We start from the raw sequence: 16,080 nt of genomic DNA on the forward strand, positions 1-16,080 counted from the left end.
TAAAGTCATTTTGTAATACACCATTTCTATCACTGCTCATGGGCTCTGCTTGGAGGCAGAGGGGAGAAGCCTGCTGGTGCTAACAGGATGCAAAGATGTTAGCTCTTGTCAAGGGTATTCAGAGATGGAGGAGAAACATTTCCATACCTGTAACACTTTCTGGGATGAACAGGCCATAGCAGCAGCACATCACATGCAGAAAGTCTTCAGGAAACTTTCCCAAGATGTTTTCAAGTTAAAAATGTTTTCTTTGCATTATTATTTCAGAAGTCATAAATAGACTCACAAGTTTTATGGTGTAATCTTTGCCTAATCAAAATCCATGAGGGTTTCTTCCTTTGATTTCCATAGAAAATCCTCATAAGTTTCCACCTGGAATTTTGGAAGAATCTGGTTTAAAAACAATTTAAGATAAACTACAATCCTATAAGTTTTCTGAAGCCAAGAGGGCTGAGAAATCTCTGATCATGATGACAGACTCAAACAACTGATCAATGTCCCATTTGTCTGCCCCATTAGGTCTTCTCTACACTTGAGCACAGGGAAAGAAATAATTTTATGGGTTATGGTTATCAGGTCAGCCTTGAGCACTTGAAAGTTTCAAAATAAAAAGGCCTTTTCCATTTTTAATGGGATCACTGCTGTTTACGCAGTACTCACTCAGAGTTTTTACCACGTGCTTCTCATCTCAAAATGTCTGTACAGACGTCGCAAGGACACTGTTAAAGGAAAACAGCAAGCAAAGGGGAAGCAGACCTATCCTGACCTGGAGCAGCAGTGATAAAGAGAAAAAAAAAAAATAGCAGGACTAATTTTGTCTCTACTTTGGGAATAACCTTATTCAATGACAAATATGCTTCGTGACTAATTACCCACTGAAAACTTTCTGAAGTGCCAAAGCTTCCCACGGTTCTTTTGCAGAAGACAGAAAGCAAAGGCCACGATATTGCCGGATTATTTTTTAATTATGGAAGTTTAGCAGCTCGGCTCGCAGCCCGTCGTTTTTGGACGCTTTTAGTTACCCCTGCGGGTCACTAGATGGCAGCAAGAACCTACACTTCACAGCCTGATGGGCCACCTCCAGCTTGGCGGGGGGCTCAAGCCCCTCCTCACCACCACTTTTTCCTCTCCCAGTGGTGCAAGGCATATACCCAGGTGGTGGGTGGCTCTGCTGGGAGAGCCTCTAGCACCGCCATCCCCTCCATCCCATCCCAAATCAGTCCATCCTGCAGGAAATGCCTCCTCGGAGCATCTTCACAGCATCAGCCCACGTTTTGCTAGCAGCTGGTTTCGCTAGCTGCAGGCAGGAACAGCAGGGGTCACAGCAGAGCGCTCTGCTCGGGGCTCTCCGCAAACTTCCCTCAGTCACCAGCCGGTTGTGCGTTGCCTCCCCAGCCCACACGCTTCCCAAGGCCTTCAGCCTCCTTTTTTTCATTTTCTCATTCGATATTCCATGGCAGATCCTGTCCCAGCAGGGTGGCTGCAGCACAGCGAGCTCTCCCAGACATCCTGCCTTTGCTGACACGTGCCTACGAGGCACCCAGCTGTGCCAGCCACACCAAAATGTTGTGTTCACGCCATAAAATATAAAACATGCATCCCCTGTGTTCATTTCGTCAAGCTGCCTGCCTCCTCTGTCCTGTCTTTGTCCCTACAAAACCTAGGGCAGAAAGGCCAAGCAAGAAGAGAGCAGGAACATGCAGGGAAATGTGTGGAAGGGGAAAGACAGGAGGAAGGGTGCTGGCAAAACAAGTAGGAATTTGAGTGTGATATAGTCAGGGAAGGAGAAAGCAAACAATCTTGTCAATGCAAGGAGGGAGGACAAAACGTGTGTGCAGTAGGAAGAAGACACTTATGAGGAGCTGTACACAGTGCACTTGTGCCATCTCCACACATGTAAGTAGCTCTGAGCCAGGCTCCCATGTGGAAGGAGATTGGCTTTGAGCTGACTGACCCTCTAAAAATCCCAGAGTGCTTTTCTTACTTTTATGGGTTTTGATCCCCTTGGGTAAACTCAGATTACCCTACTGCATGGCAAGGACTAAAAATGCACTTTTTTTCCCCCATAAATGAAGATGTCTAACGTGACTGCATGCCTCCAGAGCTAAGAGTTTAAAAAACTAATCATCACGTACTGTAAGGCTTCCAATGCTGGATTTATCCACACCAAAACAATCCCACTCCCAGCAGCCTGCCTGCCCTTGTATTGCCCCTCTGGCAAAGCTGCTCCTCCAAAACATGTTCTGGTGATTTCGATGGCTCATCCAGCCTCAGCTGGTATTATCAGATGGTTGCATTCCTGTTCAGGGAGCTCCACTTCCTGCAGTGTCCATGATTTCACTCATCTGACCTCTTCCTAACATTTAACCCAACCCCACTGATATTTGCTTTGTGTTTTCTGGCAACAAGCAACTTTCAGCCTTCAGCCACGCCAAGCTTTCCTATCTGACCTGACAGAGGCCACAGGGAGCCCTCATGGGCTGCAGAAGGGATTCACCAGCATCTCCAGACCCTTCACAGCTCGTGTCAACGTGAAAATTCTTCACACTTTCAGCAGGAAATGGGTAATATCAGTTTTTTGGTGCACACTCAGATATAAATAGGTAGCAGGTCTCTAAAAGGCAACGTGCTGGCTGACTCCGTTCAGCAGCTGCTGGGAAGGTCAGGCCCCAGCCCTCACCACGGTGACTGCTTCTCCAGTGACAGGGCACACGTGAGGATTCGGATCTAAAAATGGTGCTCGGCTGAAGCCTCCGGGTCAGGACTCTGCCCTGCATGGAGGGCAGCTGCCTGGCAGGGGGAAAGATCATCAGCAATTCCCCCAACCCTGCTCCTTGCCCTGGGCTGTGCCTGCAGAAAGGGGAAAGGAGCAGAGGAAAGTCCCCAAAGAGAACCTTTGAGGGACTCACAAAGACACACACAAAGGTTATTTCCAAACTTGTAAAGGCTCTGTTCCTGCAAGTAATAGGGAAAGAGCCCACGCAGAGAAGTGCCTGAGATATTTCAGAGACTTCCTTTAATTTTAGTGAAGAATGAACCCTGCTCTGCCCTCACAGGGCTTCACATGGTGATCTGTGGCAGAATCATCGTTATCTCAGTTAATGGGAAGTTGCATCACTCCGACAACTTAAACTGTGTTTGAGCATGTCAGGTCGTAAGGCATTTGGAGAATGTAACCTATTTGTGCCAGCCGAATTTGCTGCCAGAGCCATACTGCCAGCTCCCTGAGCCCAAGCATGCTTTGAGTCCCCTTGTAACCTTTAAGGCCTGCACACCAGCTGTGGGTAGTCGCCACGTGTGACCAAGAGCATGACCACCTCAAAGGAAGGGTGTCCTATATTCTGGGAAAAGGACTTGGCTCCAGCTGGTGGCTCTGCCTCACCTTCCCTCGAGGCCATTTGTGAGAGGCTTTTGGGAGTGGGGGAAGTGAACAGGGAGGGACAAGGGCATTAACACAGCTTCCGACAACCCCCTCAAGGATTCACAGGTGATGCTCAAACCAGGTGCCTACAAGTCTTGATTATGAGAAGAAGTTCAGAGTCTGGGACCCCTCTCACAGCCCCTGGTGGTGGCTGTACCTGTCTGATGCCTGGGCCAGCACCCAGCTTGGTGGCACACGAGGTGACACCATGGTGTCCGCTGTCTGCCAGTCCCTGAGCTACCACATAGTGAGACCCACCCATCGGACATTCAACACCCACCTCTGAAGTCCAGAAACACCTCCAGGAACAGAGGTGAAGTCCATCAGTGGGCCCATGCCAGCTGCCTCCCAGCAGAGACTGTGCAACGTTCAGGGAAAAACAGCTACAGCACTCTGTGAAATCATCTGGCCACAATCCACACCTTTTTTGCTTTTATGAATCAGACAATTACACTAACCCGCTTTTTATTTCCCAGCCCCTGCTTCATCTGTCCCCCATGTAATCCTTCCTGCAGGAGCTGAGCTGTGTCCCAATCCAACAATCAAATACCTCTTGTCGCACAGCATTTCGGGTGACTCCACCTCCTGGAAGCAGGGGTGATGGAGCACCACTTGCACTAACACTGATGGGGGTATGACAGATTAGCAGACTCTACAGAGGTACAAACCATCTCTATGACACTGTTTCTCTTAGTCCCTTCCCCCTTCCCATACTCACTTTCCCCTCTGCGTAAGTTCACTCAGCAGCAGTGACTGCTCCTCTCACACATCACAAGCCCCATGCTCCAGAAGGGTGTAGGTAAGGTGGAAGTAAGGTGGTGGGTTGTTTCACCTCAGGGCGAACTGATTGTGATCCTCAACATCACCGGCTAATACCAGAGGTGCATTAAATAATGCCCATGGACTTACCGTGCTGCATTTGTATCTGTACAGTAACAAAAAAACTATCAGAATGCTACATCAGACACAGCATTTAGTCCTTTTTTTTTGTTGTTGTTCCCTAGCTTGATTTGTACATCTTTCCCCACTTGATTTCCTGAAGCACATGAAGCAAGTTATATACAAAGAATATAGCAAGATACAAATAAAGTAGCTTCTAGATGAACAGTTTAAAATAATGTTTCATTTTAGCACATTAGCATCTGCTTTGTTGTTTTGTGTTGGTGTTTTTGTGTTTTTTAAGAAAACTTCCTGGGGAGGAACCTATGATATATATATGCTGCTTTATGGAGTCCACTGGCTATAAAAGAGTCTTTGCACCAGCACCAAGTCCCGCCACATAAGTGGCTCTCACAACAGAGCATTGGTGCCCTGGCCCCAGTACTTCCCACTGAAATGGCAGCTTTCACCTTCCCCAAGCAAAGCAGTGCCCTCCGCAGCCCCACCACCTTATCACTGCTGCACTTCCCTAGACCTTGGACAGTTGCTCTATGTTTTAGCCTCACTCATGCTGAAGCATAATCATTTCTGAGAAGAAGCCAGTCATCTGAGGTGTTTTGAAGTCATTATGTGCATAAAAATAAATAGATAGGTAATGCAGTAGCATTTATATAATTGTCATTATCTGTGATTGTGTAATGATAGCTTGTGAATAATGGGTTTTATAATAATACCTCAGTGCCAAGGCTGTAAGTAGTCCTAACCACCACCGGTGCTGCTACTTCCTATGTGACATCAGCTTAATGAATATCAAGGATATACACCAACACAAAACCCCAAGTCTCAAACACTGATGAAAGAAGTCTCAAACTCTTCCCAGAGGAGGGGGAGAGGGATCTTGGGGTGCTGTGCTGCTGCCACAGGACTCAATCCAGCAAAACACTTGTCTGCTATTTATTGTTTATATAGCAAAGCCTTCCCATGATTTTAAGTGGGTCTGGGCACACATCAGAGGTGTCCAAAATGTCTGAACCCAAGCCGCAGCTGTGAAGAGTGACCAAAATGCTTCAAGGGATCACAGGCCACCAGAAGCTTAGAATTAGGATTTCACTTTTAATTAGCTGATACATCCTTATTTCTCACAGAATTATCTCCTGCTATTTACATATATGCTAGTCACACCTAGCGTATGAGAGAGCATCGACAGCGTTCTCCTTTCAGCTCATTGTGGAGGAGCCCTGCTCCCAACTCTGTGCAAGCCACGAGCAGGTCCCTGTCAGGGGACACAGCAACACACACAGCTCAGTGCCACAGTCTCTGAGCACACAGATGTCAGTGAAGGTGTTGCTGACCCACTTCAGCCCAGATGAAAGGAGTATTTATGAGATAGCACCCTCCTTCATGGTTAGGATTAGCAAGCAGGTTGTAATTACCTGGTGGAGTTTAATCAGGATGCTTTTAGCTAACAGGTGAGCAGCATTTTTTTCCTCCAAGAAGCTACCTGTGGTACACAGGCAGCAGCCCCAGATTAGAAGAAAATACACACATGCCTAAGCAAATAGATAAGATACAGGGGATCCCTATCATCACCTTTAGGGCAATACCCCCAAGGAGCCAGAGATTGCTCCTTCTGTGGTGGTATCAAAACTTATGGATGACACGGGCTAGAGGCCCCTAGGCCTCTCACACCTCAGGCGTCCATACTCTTAGCCTGAACAAAGCTAGAAGCTTCCTTTCCATAAGGTTTGTGTTTTAAAAGTAGCATTATACCACAGTAGTGCCACGGACGCTACAAAACTAGCACGATAACACTCCCAGGAGCTGCTTCCTCACTCGCTGTGACTTCCAGGACCATCTGCAAAAGGAGCAGCTGCTGAAGTAGCAGGAGTCTCCTTCCTCCCATGACAGGCAGCAGCACAAGCTGCTACAGGCACAGCCACTCATCTGGGCTTAAATTCAATTCATTAGCCAAGACAGAGAAAAACTTAATTACTCACTAATTGACCAGTCCTCAAGGCTTTCTCAAAGGCTGATATTTTGTCTTTGACATGGCTCTTGGTAAGGCAAGACTGGCAAATTACAAACAGTGCCTGCTAATTGTTCTAATAGGAGCTCAGCATCAGGAATTATTCGTTTGTTTGTTTCTTTACTACATGATATTAGAAAAAAAGAGAAATGGGAAAAAAAAAGAAAAAGTGATTTTCAAACTTTCAGCCTGAAGAAAAACAGGGGTTCTTGTGCTTGGTCCCTTTGTGGATAAAACACAGGCATGTCTTTGGGCAGGTGTGAGCACTGGGGCTTTTACTCACTCTCTACCCCCAGCAGGTATTCCAGCATTCCCACCTGATTTTAAAGCACAGATACTCTGGTAGCCCTGCTAAAGCTCAGTTTAGGGAAATGAGCAACAAGAAAGGATTTTGTTGCTCTTGTTGAGTATCACAATGGGCTTGCTGCTTTGAGTTGCCTGTTGGACACTATGTGCCGCCTCACAGCAGAAACTGTGCTGGACACAGCTGACTTTGCAGCACCGCTAAGGCATGGGAGATAGGAGCACAGATCCTTTGGGTGTCCTCCGTGTAAGGAGAGAGGAGGCAGCCCCAAAAGACAGGTCAGCGCAGCGGTGAACTGGGTCACCTCACAGGGGCAAGCACTGAAGATACCAGCAGGGACCTACATGTACATGTATGTCCTGACCATGGCATTTCACTCTGGTGGGATGAACCTGGCCTTAATGACTCTGCGAGTAGATGAAACCACCTCCTCTGAGCTGTCTTGGGGGCCATTGACTGCTGCAGAGGAAACAACCCCATGAAGTCACAGGCCACATGAAAAAGCATGATAGGACCCTCATAGGGTGGACAGGCATCACCCATGGGGTCACACCAGAACAAAACACCAGCTCCTCAGGGATACCTCAGGAGGTGTTTTGTGAGACTGACATGGGTGACGTTTGTCAAACTGGAAGGACAGATAGGGCTGAAGGTAACGTTTAAGTCAACACTCACCCCAACACAGAAAGAGATATGGGCATGGGTGGGCAGATGGCTGTTACGTACATACAAGCTAAGGAGTTAAGGTAAAGGACATCTTGTGTAACCTCAAAAACAAAACAAAACAAAACAAAAAAAAAAAAAAAAAAAAAAAAAGGAAGTTTAAAATCCAGGGTCTTAGTCATAAATAACCCTGAAATAAGCCACTACTCATTGAAGAAAACTGGCCTTTATGACACATACTGGAACCAGGGGGAAAATTGCACACTGAAGCTGGAAACAAATCAAATTCAAAGCTATTAACTTTTTTTTTTTTTTTTGAAAACCTGATCAGATTTTTGGGTTGGCAGGCGTAATGGTGAGTGCTAGTTCCCTTCTGACATTAAGAAAGTGAATTGAACGTGGTAGGTAGTTCCCATTTCTACTGAGTAACAAGTGCACGTAGAAGAAGTTGTGACCACACAGGAGTTGTGATGCCTCTACAGTTTCTGCTTAGCTGAAAATTGCTCATGCTTGTCTGACCTGGAATTTTAAAAATTGCAGAGAAATTCAGAAATGTTGAATTTTTGCCTTGGAAAACATTTTTTTTTCTAAAGTTGCAAGGTGAGGAGCCGGCAACTCACTCATCTACCAGGTGGGAAGCCGGGCAGCTTGCCCACCATCGGCAGCTGGTGGGCTGGCAGGGCACCAGGCATGTTGGCTGCCAACAGCTGGTTTCCATTGGGAGTTTGATGGAATTGACACGTTCCCACCACAATGCCGGTTCCTCTATCATCAGCAAGATCCTCTGATGGAAAACTGCTGTGCTGGAAGTATTCAGTCTGCTGCAATGTGTCATGCATGTTACTGTCTGGGCCAATGCATTGCCATGGCATTGTTGCACATTGACAGAACAAAACCAGAGCATTCTCTATTAAAAAAAAAAAATAGCCAACTCAATAAATAAAATGGCTGTGTTTAAATAAAATGACACCAGGAAGTATTTAATAGTAAGCATCACCTTAGTATTTGATGCTCAAAAACATAGCTGTGATTGTCCCTTGTAAACACAGTAGGATATGGGTGTGCAAGATCACTAAGGAGCATTTTTATCTGAAATGACACAGCTGAGTGTAATGGTTCATTATGTCTTTTGGCAACACAGACCATGAGGCCCGAATTTGCTGCAAGGACAGGCAGGGTTGAGGGAGCAATGGATGAGGAGGGAGGCTTGGAAGCAGCAGGCTTTCCCTACTGCAGCTTCCGTGGGTCCCCCACTCGCAGGTAGCTCTGTCTGCTCCTGGTATGCCCCAGGTCGTGGTCCACACCAGCACATGCAAGGGGCCAGGTTTACAGTAATCCCGCACCCCACCTGCAGAGAGAAAAGAGAAACGCCGCAGCAGCACACAGGAGCTAAGCTAGAGCTTGCCCCACTCTCTGTAAATGGATTTACACAAATCTCAAAGGCTGTTAAGGAGCCCAGGGGAGGCACTGCTTACAGCTTAACGCCATTTACATTTTAGAAAGCAGGTAAGAGTCGATACTGATCTATCCTTGTTTATTCTCAAAACTTCTATGAGCACCCCAGATTTATTTGATTTATTCCCATATTTTTGAACCAAATGTTAATCTTTATAAAGACAGACAACAAAATGAGATCAATGTCTTTTCACTAATTTTTTTAATGTTGCACATACTGCATTTTGTAACATCAGAAGAAAAAAATGAAGTAAATCTCAAAGACGGAAAATAAATATATACTTTTATGAATGTACGCAGAGAGAGTGCAAAAAATTGCATCTGTAAAATATTTAAATGCTGAATCATACAACCAAAATTTTACAAAAGCACTTATTTCTTTATACGTCAGCTGTCTTATAAACACAAAAATATTTTAACAAATCTTACAAAGATCAAACCCTTTTCGCCCTTCACCAGGATAAAAGTGGTGAAGAAAGTGTATTACCTGGAGGAAAAGAAGAAACCCAGATGAACAAAACATAAGCTTAAACGGGTACCAGGGAAACGACATCTAGACGCTGAAGAGGAGCTCACCCTTGTGCAGCACAGTGCAGAAGGCCAGTCCCCCTGAACAGGAAGGGCTGGCCCTCTGAAGAGGAATTTGCTTCCTGCTGTCGAGACAAAACCATTCCTTTCCATGCCACCCACCCAGCACAGCAATGAAGTGTCCTGTGTCCTGCTCCTGTCAAACCCAGGCTTCGTTTCAAACGCCGACGCACTGGAAAGCAGCGCGGCATGTCCAGCCAGGAGACTTCCCAGCAGCAAGAGCTTATGAACTTTTCCCCAGAAATATGTGACACTGTGGTAATTCGGAGTTCTCACAGGGTGACACTTGGCACCTGTGATGCTCTTATTGTCAGGGTATATAGCAGCTCTGCTGCTCGTCATGGGTATTAGGCAAAATGCACACCTACACCAGGCCAACTCCAACTAACTCATCTGAACTGCGGTTTCTCTGAGACAGACCAGTAGCAGAGCCTGGAAAACTGAAGGAACGGAGGTTTGCTGTGGCATTTGGGGAGTTTGGGGGTCAGGTATATAGTTACGGGCAAGCTAGAGATGGTGGCCCTGATGAAACTCTGGGAGACACACGCACACAGTGACCTGGCATCATGATTGCAGTAACCCATGGGCTTCACACCACACGTGCCCTACAGCTGGCAGCGTTTGTGAAGCCTCTCAGACCAAGCCCTTGTGCACCACATCTAATGCATGTGTCCCAGCAAGCTGTAAGAGCCCAGGCACCTTCCTGAAATGTAACTAACTCATTGCACACACCTTGTAGCATCATACATTCGACATGTCCATGATCTCTTGGCATGTGGCCACCAGAAGCTGTTGCTTCTGTTTGAATATCCAGAAGGCACAAACAAATTATTTAAGTCTTTAATTTTCAGCTAGGAACGGAAAAAGCCTCTTAGGCAGAAGGGGAAAAAGAAGGGGAAAGAATGATGTCATGTCCTCTAAAAAGGTGGTGGACCTTGTCAGCCACCATCATCTTGAATAGCCCAGATTGTGATGGTCAATAAAATTCGTTACTAGGAAATTACCTTCCCTAACAATAGGAATTTGCTTGATTCAAAGAACTAACTTTAGGGATCATAACAAAACACTCTGATGTAACTGAAAAAACAGTTCAAAACATTTGCTGTGGACTGCACCGAACCATAGGAATTTACCCTGCCTGGAACACAACAACTTTCTCCACAGTAAGTAGAAGAGGAAAGGTTTCCCATATGAATGCAATTAAAAATAAATGTATCGCATGATAAATTCAAAATTGGTATAATTACAAAATATAAATTATATATGAATTATATAAATTATAAATTATAAAAATGCATTGGTTCTGAGAAACTGAGTGTAGTGACACAAAACAGACCTTTGGGCTTCTTGTTCTGCAAAAACCATTACTCTCTCACTACATTACTAACCAGAGGACAAATAAATATTAGACTGAAGTTCTTCATAATCATAGCAGTAAGCTGACCTTCTGGCAGACTGCAGAAGAATCAACTCTTATTATTTCAGAAGTACATTTTCACATCTTTATTGCTAGCCATATAAATTAGGGCCTGATACTACGTACTTACACATGAGGGAGATGTCTTACTAGCTTACAAGTCTTACTTGACTGTCTATAACTAGAACACTCTGTTAAAACTGTTTTATCAAATTTCTTAAATTATCTTACATATAAGTATATCCAAGAAAGCTTCCAGGGGGGTGGAATCCCTAAAATATGGAGATCTACAAAAGAATCTTTTTTGATGTTTAAAATGAAAACATGTATGTAAGTTTTTGTTTTTTTTTTTCCCCAGTATATTTCCAAAAAGTCTGCTCAACAGTAGAAGCATATCCCTTGTGAAACTCAAAAAGCTGTTGGGCTCTAACAAAGCAGTCCTTATTTAGAGATTCCAAGACAACTTCTTAAGTATCAATGAGTTTTTCTAAACAAGCCAAGTTTGAAATTTCTATCTTTGGTCATTATCTAAGTATCACATTTCTTAATAAAAGCTCTGAGAAAATTGTTGGAAGGTTTTTATCCTCATATAAAGAAATCTACTAATTTCACTCTAGAAATCTTTGGCCTGAGACAGGGGATGAAAAGCACGATCTTAAAAGGATTTTGTATTAGAAAAGAAAAGAATGACTGACAGAGATTACAGTGAAAAACAGATTTCAAATTTCTAAAGTGGAAGGGACTGCAACACAACCACCTGCTGTGGTACCAGAGAAGAGAGCAGTCAAAAGCTGGTTTCATTTTCCTGTTGTGGAAACACAGTTGATTTCTGTCCACTTGCATATCTTCAAGCAAATATGAAGATAATATCCAGTTTCTCTTAAGTTTATTCAAGTAAAAAAATATGTACATTTTAAACTTCTCTTTGGACTTTATTTTCTGCTATGTCACTGGACAGACAACCATACGTAGCATTTAGCATCATTAAAGCACTGCGGAAACATCAGTTACTGTAACCCTTAGTGCCTTCCTTTGAGATAAGTAACCCCATGTGCCATTAAAAAATAACCAGTTACTGAAAGGCCACCTTGACCATCTCCCGTAGTTCTACGATAAATACTGCAGAGTACTTATGCTCTAGCATGAGAGATATTTACTTATTGACAAGTGGTTTTGGAGGCAGGTACTCCCACCCTTATTGTAACACAAGGACAAGAGATGCAGAGTTGGATCCCAAGCTGTATTCGACACGGCTGCCATGACTGCAGAGAAATTACAGTGAGGTATGTGGCCACGGAGATTTGTGGCCAGCTGCAGTAAAAATCCAAATTTCCATCACTTCCTAGACTTTTAGGACTGGATCTTTAGACATCCATAGCCCAATATTCTGAAGGGCTGAACGCCTCTGACTCAGGGAATAGACAGTTGTGACTTTTGTTCTCCAAAGGAGTCATCTGTAGACACTGTCAATCTAACATTAATAGCCAAAAAAAGCAAAGTTTGTCTCAGTGGTTAAAGGCCACAGGGAGAAGTGGTAACAGAGCCTGGGAGGGTTGTACATGTGCCACACACCCCAGCTCCTGCGCAGCACCCAACCCTGCCAAAGCCTGGAATTCTCCCCTGGGTGCTTCCTGGACACCAGCCACATGCCAACAGAGAACAAGGATGGATGGTGAGAGTGGTGAGGATGAAGGCTGATACTAACATGCACCACATCACATAGATGGAGTTCAAGAGGGTGGACTTACAACTACATTGATTTAGAAGAGTCAAAAGCAGCCAGAGTCCCATTCTGGTTTTGTTTGTTTGTTTGTTTTTCCTCCCTAATTTCTGTTCGTATTTTGCATGGCACTTGCCATGCTTGCAATAAATTTCTTATAAAGTTGAGTGTGTTGTTGTTGCTTTAAAAAAAAATAATAATAATAAGTAAACCCTGTAAAAACACTCTTGCTAAAATGGTTCTTTGGAAACCCCGTGCCTATGACCAGTTGGGGCAAAATAGTTGCCTGCTGGAAAACAAGGCAACAGTACCCTACTGCTCCTGGCACTTCAGCACAGGTACAGCTCTACCCAGCAGAGTTAGTGCATCCTTATGAGCTGGCCAGGTCACAGTCTAGTTCAAGCACATGCTCAGGCATCTAAATAAGTTAATCCTCCTAAGATTTCGAGTTTAAGCTCTAAAGTAGTTCTGGAGCTTCCTTCTTGATCTAATTGCTGCATCTACACAGCCAAAGGAAGGAGTGCCTGTAGTTCATGCTTCTTTATCCAGCTTTTGGGCAAAGACCCCCAGCTAATATCTGGGCACACAGGCTCCTTAAATGCCTGGATTGGCATTCTGGCTCTTAGGTTGCCCAAACATCCAGGTACTAAACTTCTACTGCTTCTGGTACACCCACCGGACACCTAAACTGGCACAAGCAATACAAAGTGCGCACAGAAACGGCACATCTTCCTTCTGCTCCATAGATATTAGTCTTTGAAAGAAGTTACGCTGCACTCAAACTGAGAAGTTAATAAAAACAGACAGAAAAGTGTTGCTTTCACAGAGTTTGTAGCTATGCACGCATGCACTGCTTTTATAAAACATTATCCTTCAAACCACTGAAACAAATTGCTATTTTCTGGAGAGAGCTACATTAACTTCAGACAGCATTTAAAGAACTAAACAATGTGGGATTTGTTTTCAGACACCACGAGACACCTTCATTCCATTGCGCATTTTAGAAAAAACTATAAATGAAAGAGGAAGGTGACAAAGAAAGAAATTGGGCCAGCAGAAGGTGTACTGAAGACCACAAAACATGAAGAGAAAAAAAAAAAAGAAGTTTAACATGCAAAGGGTATTATTACTTGCTGGTTATGGTTAAAGAGACCATACAGCTCCTGTATCTTTGTCCTTGAGGCTTCCTTAAAGTAAGACTCTCAACTGCAAGTTCCTCAATAAGCTGGAAATGGCAGTAGGGCCATAAAAATGTAGGTAGAAAAATAGTATAAAGCCGAGGGCTAGATACCTTGATCTGTCACAAGTGCCCCCAAGCACAACCATTACTGCTGTGAAAGAAAACGCATACAGAAAACATTCTCTACTTATTATAAATTGTAGTTGTCTGCATTGCACTCTGCATTTAAAATGTACTGACTACCTTTCTGCTTCCCTTAGAAGCCGTGGATGGAGAATAAATACAGCCTTTCAAATCGGCGAGCGCTGCCTGCCCTCCAGTCACGACTAGTAGCGAAGTCAGATAGCATTTGTAAGAGAAATCGATTAAAAAGTAAAACAGACAACATCATTTAAGGCCTTTGTCCCTGCTAGTCTGCTCAACAGACTACGCTTTCTTAAAATAAGAAAATCTACCACTTCTGTTACAGTCAACAGAGGGGGAAGTTAAACAAAAAAGGTCACATTTATGGCTGCCAAGAAGGCAAAGTTCCTGAGGCTCAGCCAAACGCAACAGAAAAAACGTTCTTTGCAGCATTCTTCTGGTGCTTCAAATTGCGTGCATGGAGGAGGGTAGGACTGAGGAGGAAAAGCTTGACATGATGCTCATGTTGAGCATCCCATTTAAAACTTGCAGCCCTTACTGCAAGGGGGTTGGAATTAAAACTGATTAAATAGTGCAAACTCGTATCAGTTCCCACAGATATAAAATGCACCGCAAGTCCAGAACAAAAGCTGGCCAGGGTTTTGAGGATCACCAGTCATTAAGGAAACAAATGCACAGAGCAGAGTCTGAACTCAGCTTCTCCTGGGTGAGCCTGAAGTAACTCCAGCTCTTCAGGGAGGTTTCAGTGAATTTATACAGGTGTAACTGATACCAGGGTCTATATCAGTTTAATGGTGAGGCACCAAATGAAAATGAAGGGTGTATTAAATGACAGGCTTTCATATTGAGAGTAACTAAAAATGATCAGTAACAAAGTTTGTTAACCTCGAGTGGGAAAGAAGAATTATTCACCAATGGATGGAGCCTACATTTACACAGCATTTCTCAAGTATTCACTTCAGCAGGTCCGTAACATTCAAGAGAGGGTCTTGGTTTAACCTGTTCTGAGTAGCATTTTACAGGGTTCTTGCTGCTACCCCATGTAAACTGCTGAAAAAATATACTGACTGCCTGGAAAATAAATTGTGCATTATGTACTCAGTATATCCACACATGAGGTCACTGTATAAACACACAGCCAAGATCCCAGTACTGCACAACATAGGAGCCTTTCCTAAAACACCAGATTCCTGGTGACTTTACTACACACGTGTTACTGACAGAAGGCATGCCCAAGAGCAGGGAAATATGCTTAGTCCTTGTATTTCAAGGTAGGTACATCACGTTTGATCTGAAATAAGCACCTACTTTCCCAAGCTAGTCCAGTCTCTTAAGAGAGAGCTCTGTCTTACAAATAGTTTTGTTGTTTTTTACTTCTGGAATTGAGATCGATCAGTAGTATGAATCCCATTGATTTCAATGCTGAAAGAAATGCCATGGCAGCCAGTTGACAGGAAACTGTCAATATATTTTCTTAACAGTTTTTTACTTCTAATGGGACACAAGCTAGCAGGCAGAAGACCCTTATCAAGCTTTTCCCTCTCCCTGTTATAAAATACCCAAAACTTTCTGAGAAATCCGACAGTCACCAAGAACCAACAGAAAGCATGACAGTAACAGTTGGGTCTGCAAAGGCAGAATGATACTGCAGGATCAATTCATGCAGCTGATGGAAGATGGCAATCTTCTAGCAATCTCAAGAGCTGGCTCATACGTAAGGGTATGAACTACCGATCGGCGTCCTGTTTTTCTTTTAGAAAGCAAAAAACCTATACCATATGTACTGCACTATTATCTAGATTTTTTCCACACTGCAACTTGTAAGTGATAGAGTAGCCTGTAGAGAATAGGCACTTATCCCAAGAATTGGCAAAAAAAAAAAGGGAGCATTATTTGGTAGGTATGGCACCAAAATACAACCATTGTGCTTTCTCACAAACATATGCTGTACAGAGGCTCAAACAGACACAGAGTTAGGTTGCTGGCAGACTGTGTTTTTTCTTTTTGCTTCGGCAAGATTTGCAAATGCAGCAGATGATGCATGGAGATGCCACAAGCAGCAAGGGAGAGGTCACCAATGCTATGATACCTAGTCCAACGAGGATCCCTACAACCTGAAAGACATAGTAGGGAAAAAATATATATTTAGCTAATGTGGAAAATAAAATATATGTGTGCATGCACAAGCATGGAGTAAGCCACAAAAATAGTTGAAAGCATGAGAATAATCATCTTGGTCCTTCACTGAAGGGTAAAATCTCTGCTTAACACATGCATGATTGC

General features: G+C 43.9%; 1 protein-coding gene across 5 annotated transcripts in view; it reads right to left on the reverse strand.

The window, feature by feature from the left end:
* Positions 1-8,931: 8,931 nt before the first annotated feature.
* Positions 8,932-16,080, reverse strand: part of RNF144B (ring finger protein 144B) — an 86,620-nt gene continuing 79,471 nt past the window's right edge. For all 5 annotated transcript variants that reach the window (XM_068674749.1, XM_068674748.1, XM_068674751.1 and 2 more), the window contains one exon: positions 8,932-15,911. In XM_068674749.1, coding sequence (XP_068530850.1) covers positions 15,771-15,911 — 141 coding nt within the window. In that variant the 3' untranslated portion in view covers positions 8,932-15,770. The remainder of the gene's footprint in view (positions 15,912-16,080) is intronic.

This window comes from Anas acuta, chromosome 2 (genome assembly GCF_963932015.1).
Source record: "Anas acuta chromosome 2, bAnaAcu1.1, whole genome shotgun sequence".
NCBI classification, from domain to species: domain Eukaryota; kingdom Metazoa; phylum Chordata; class Aves; order Anseriformes; family Anatidae; genus Anas; species Anas acuta.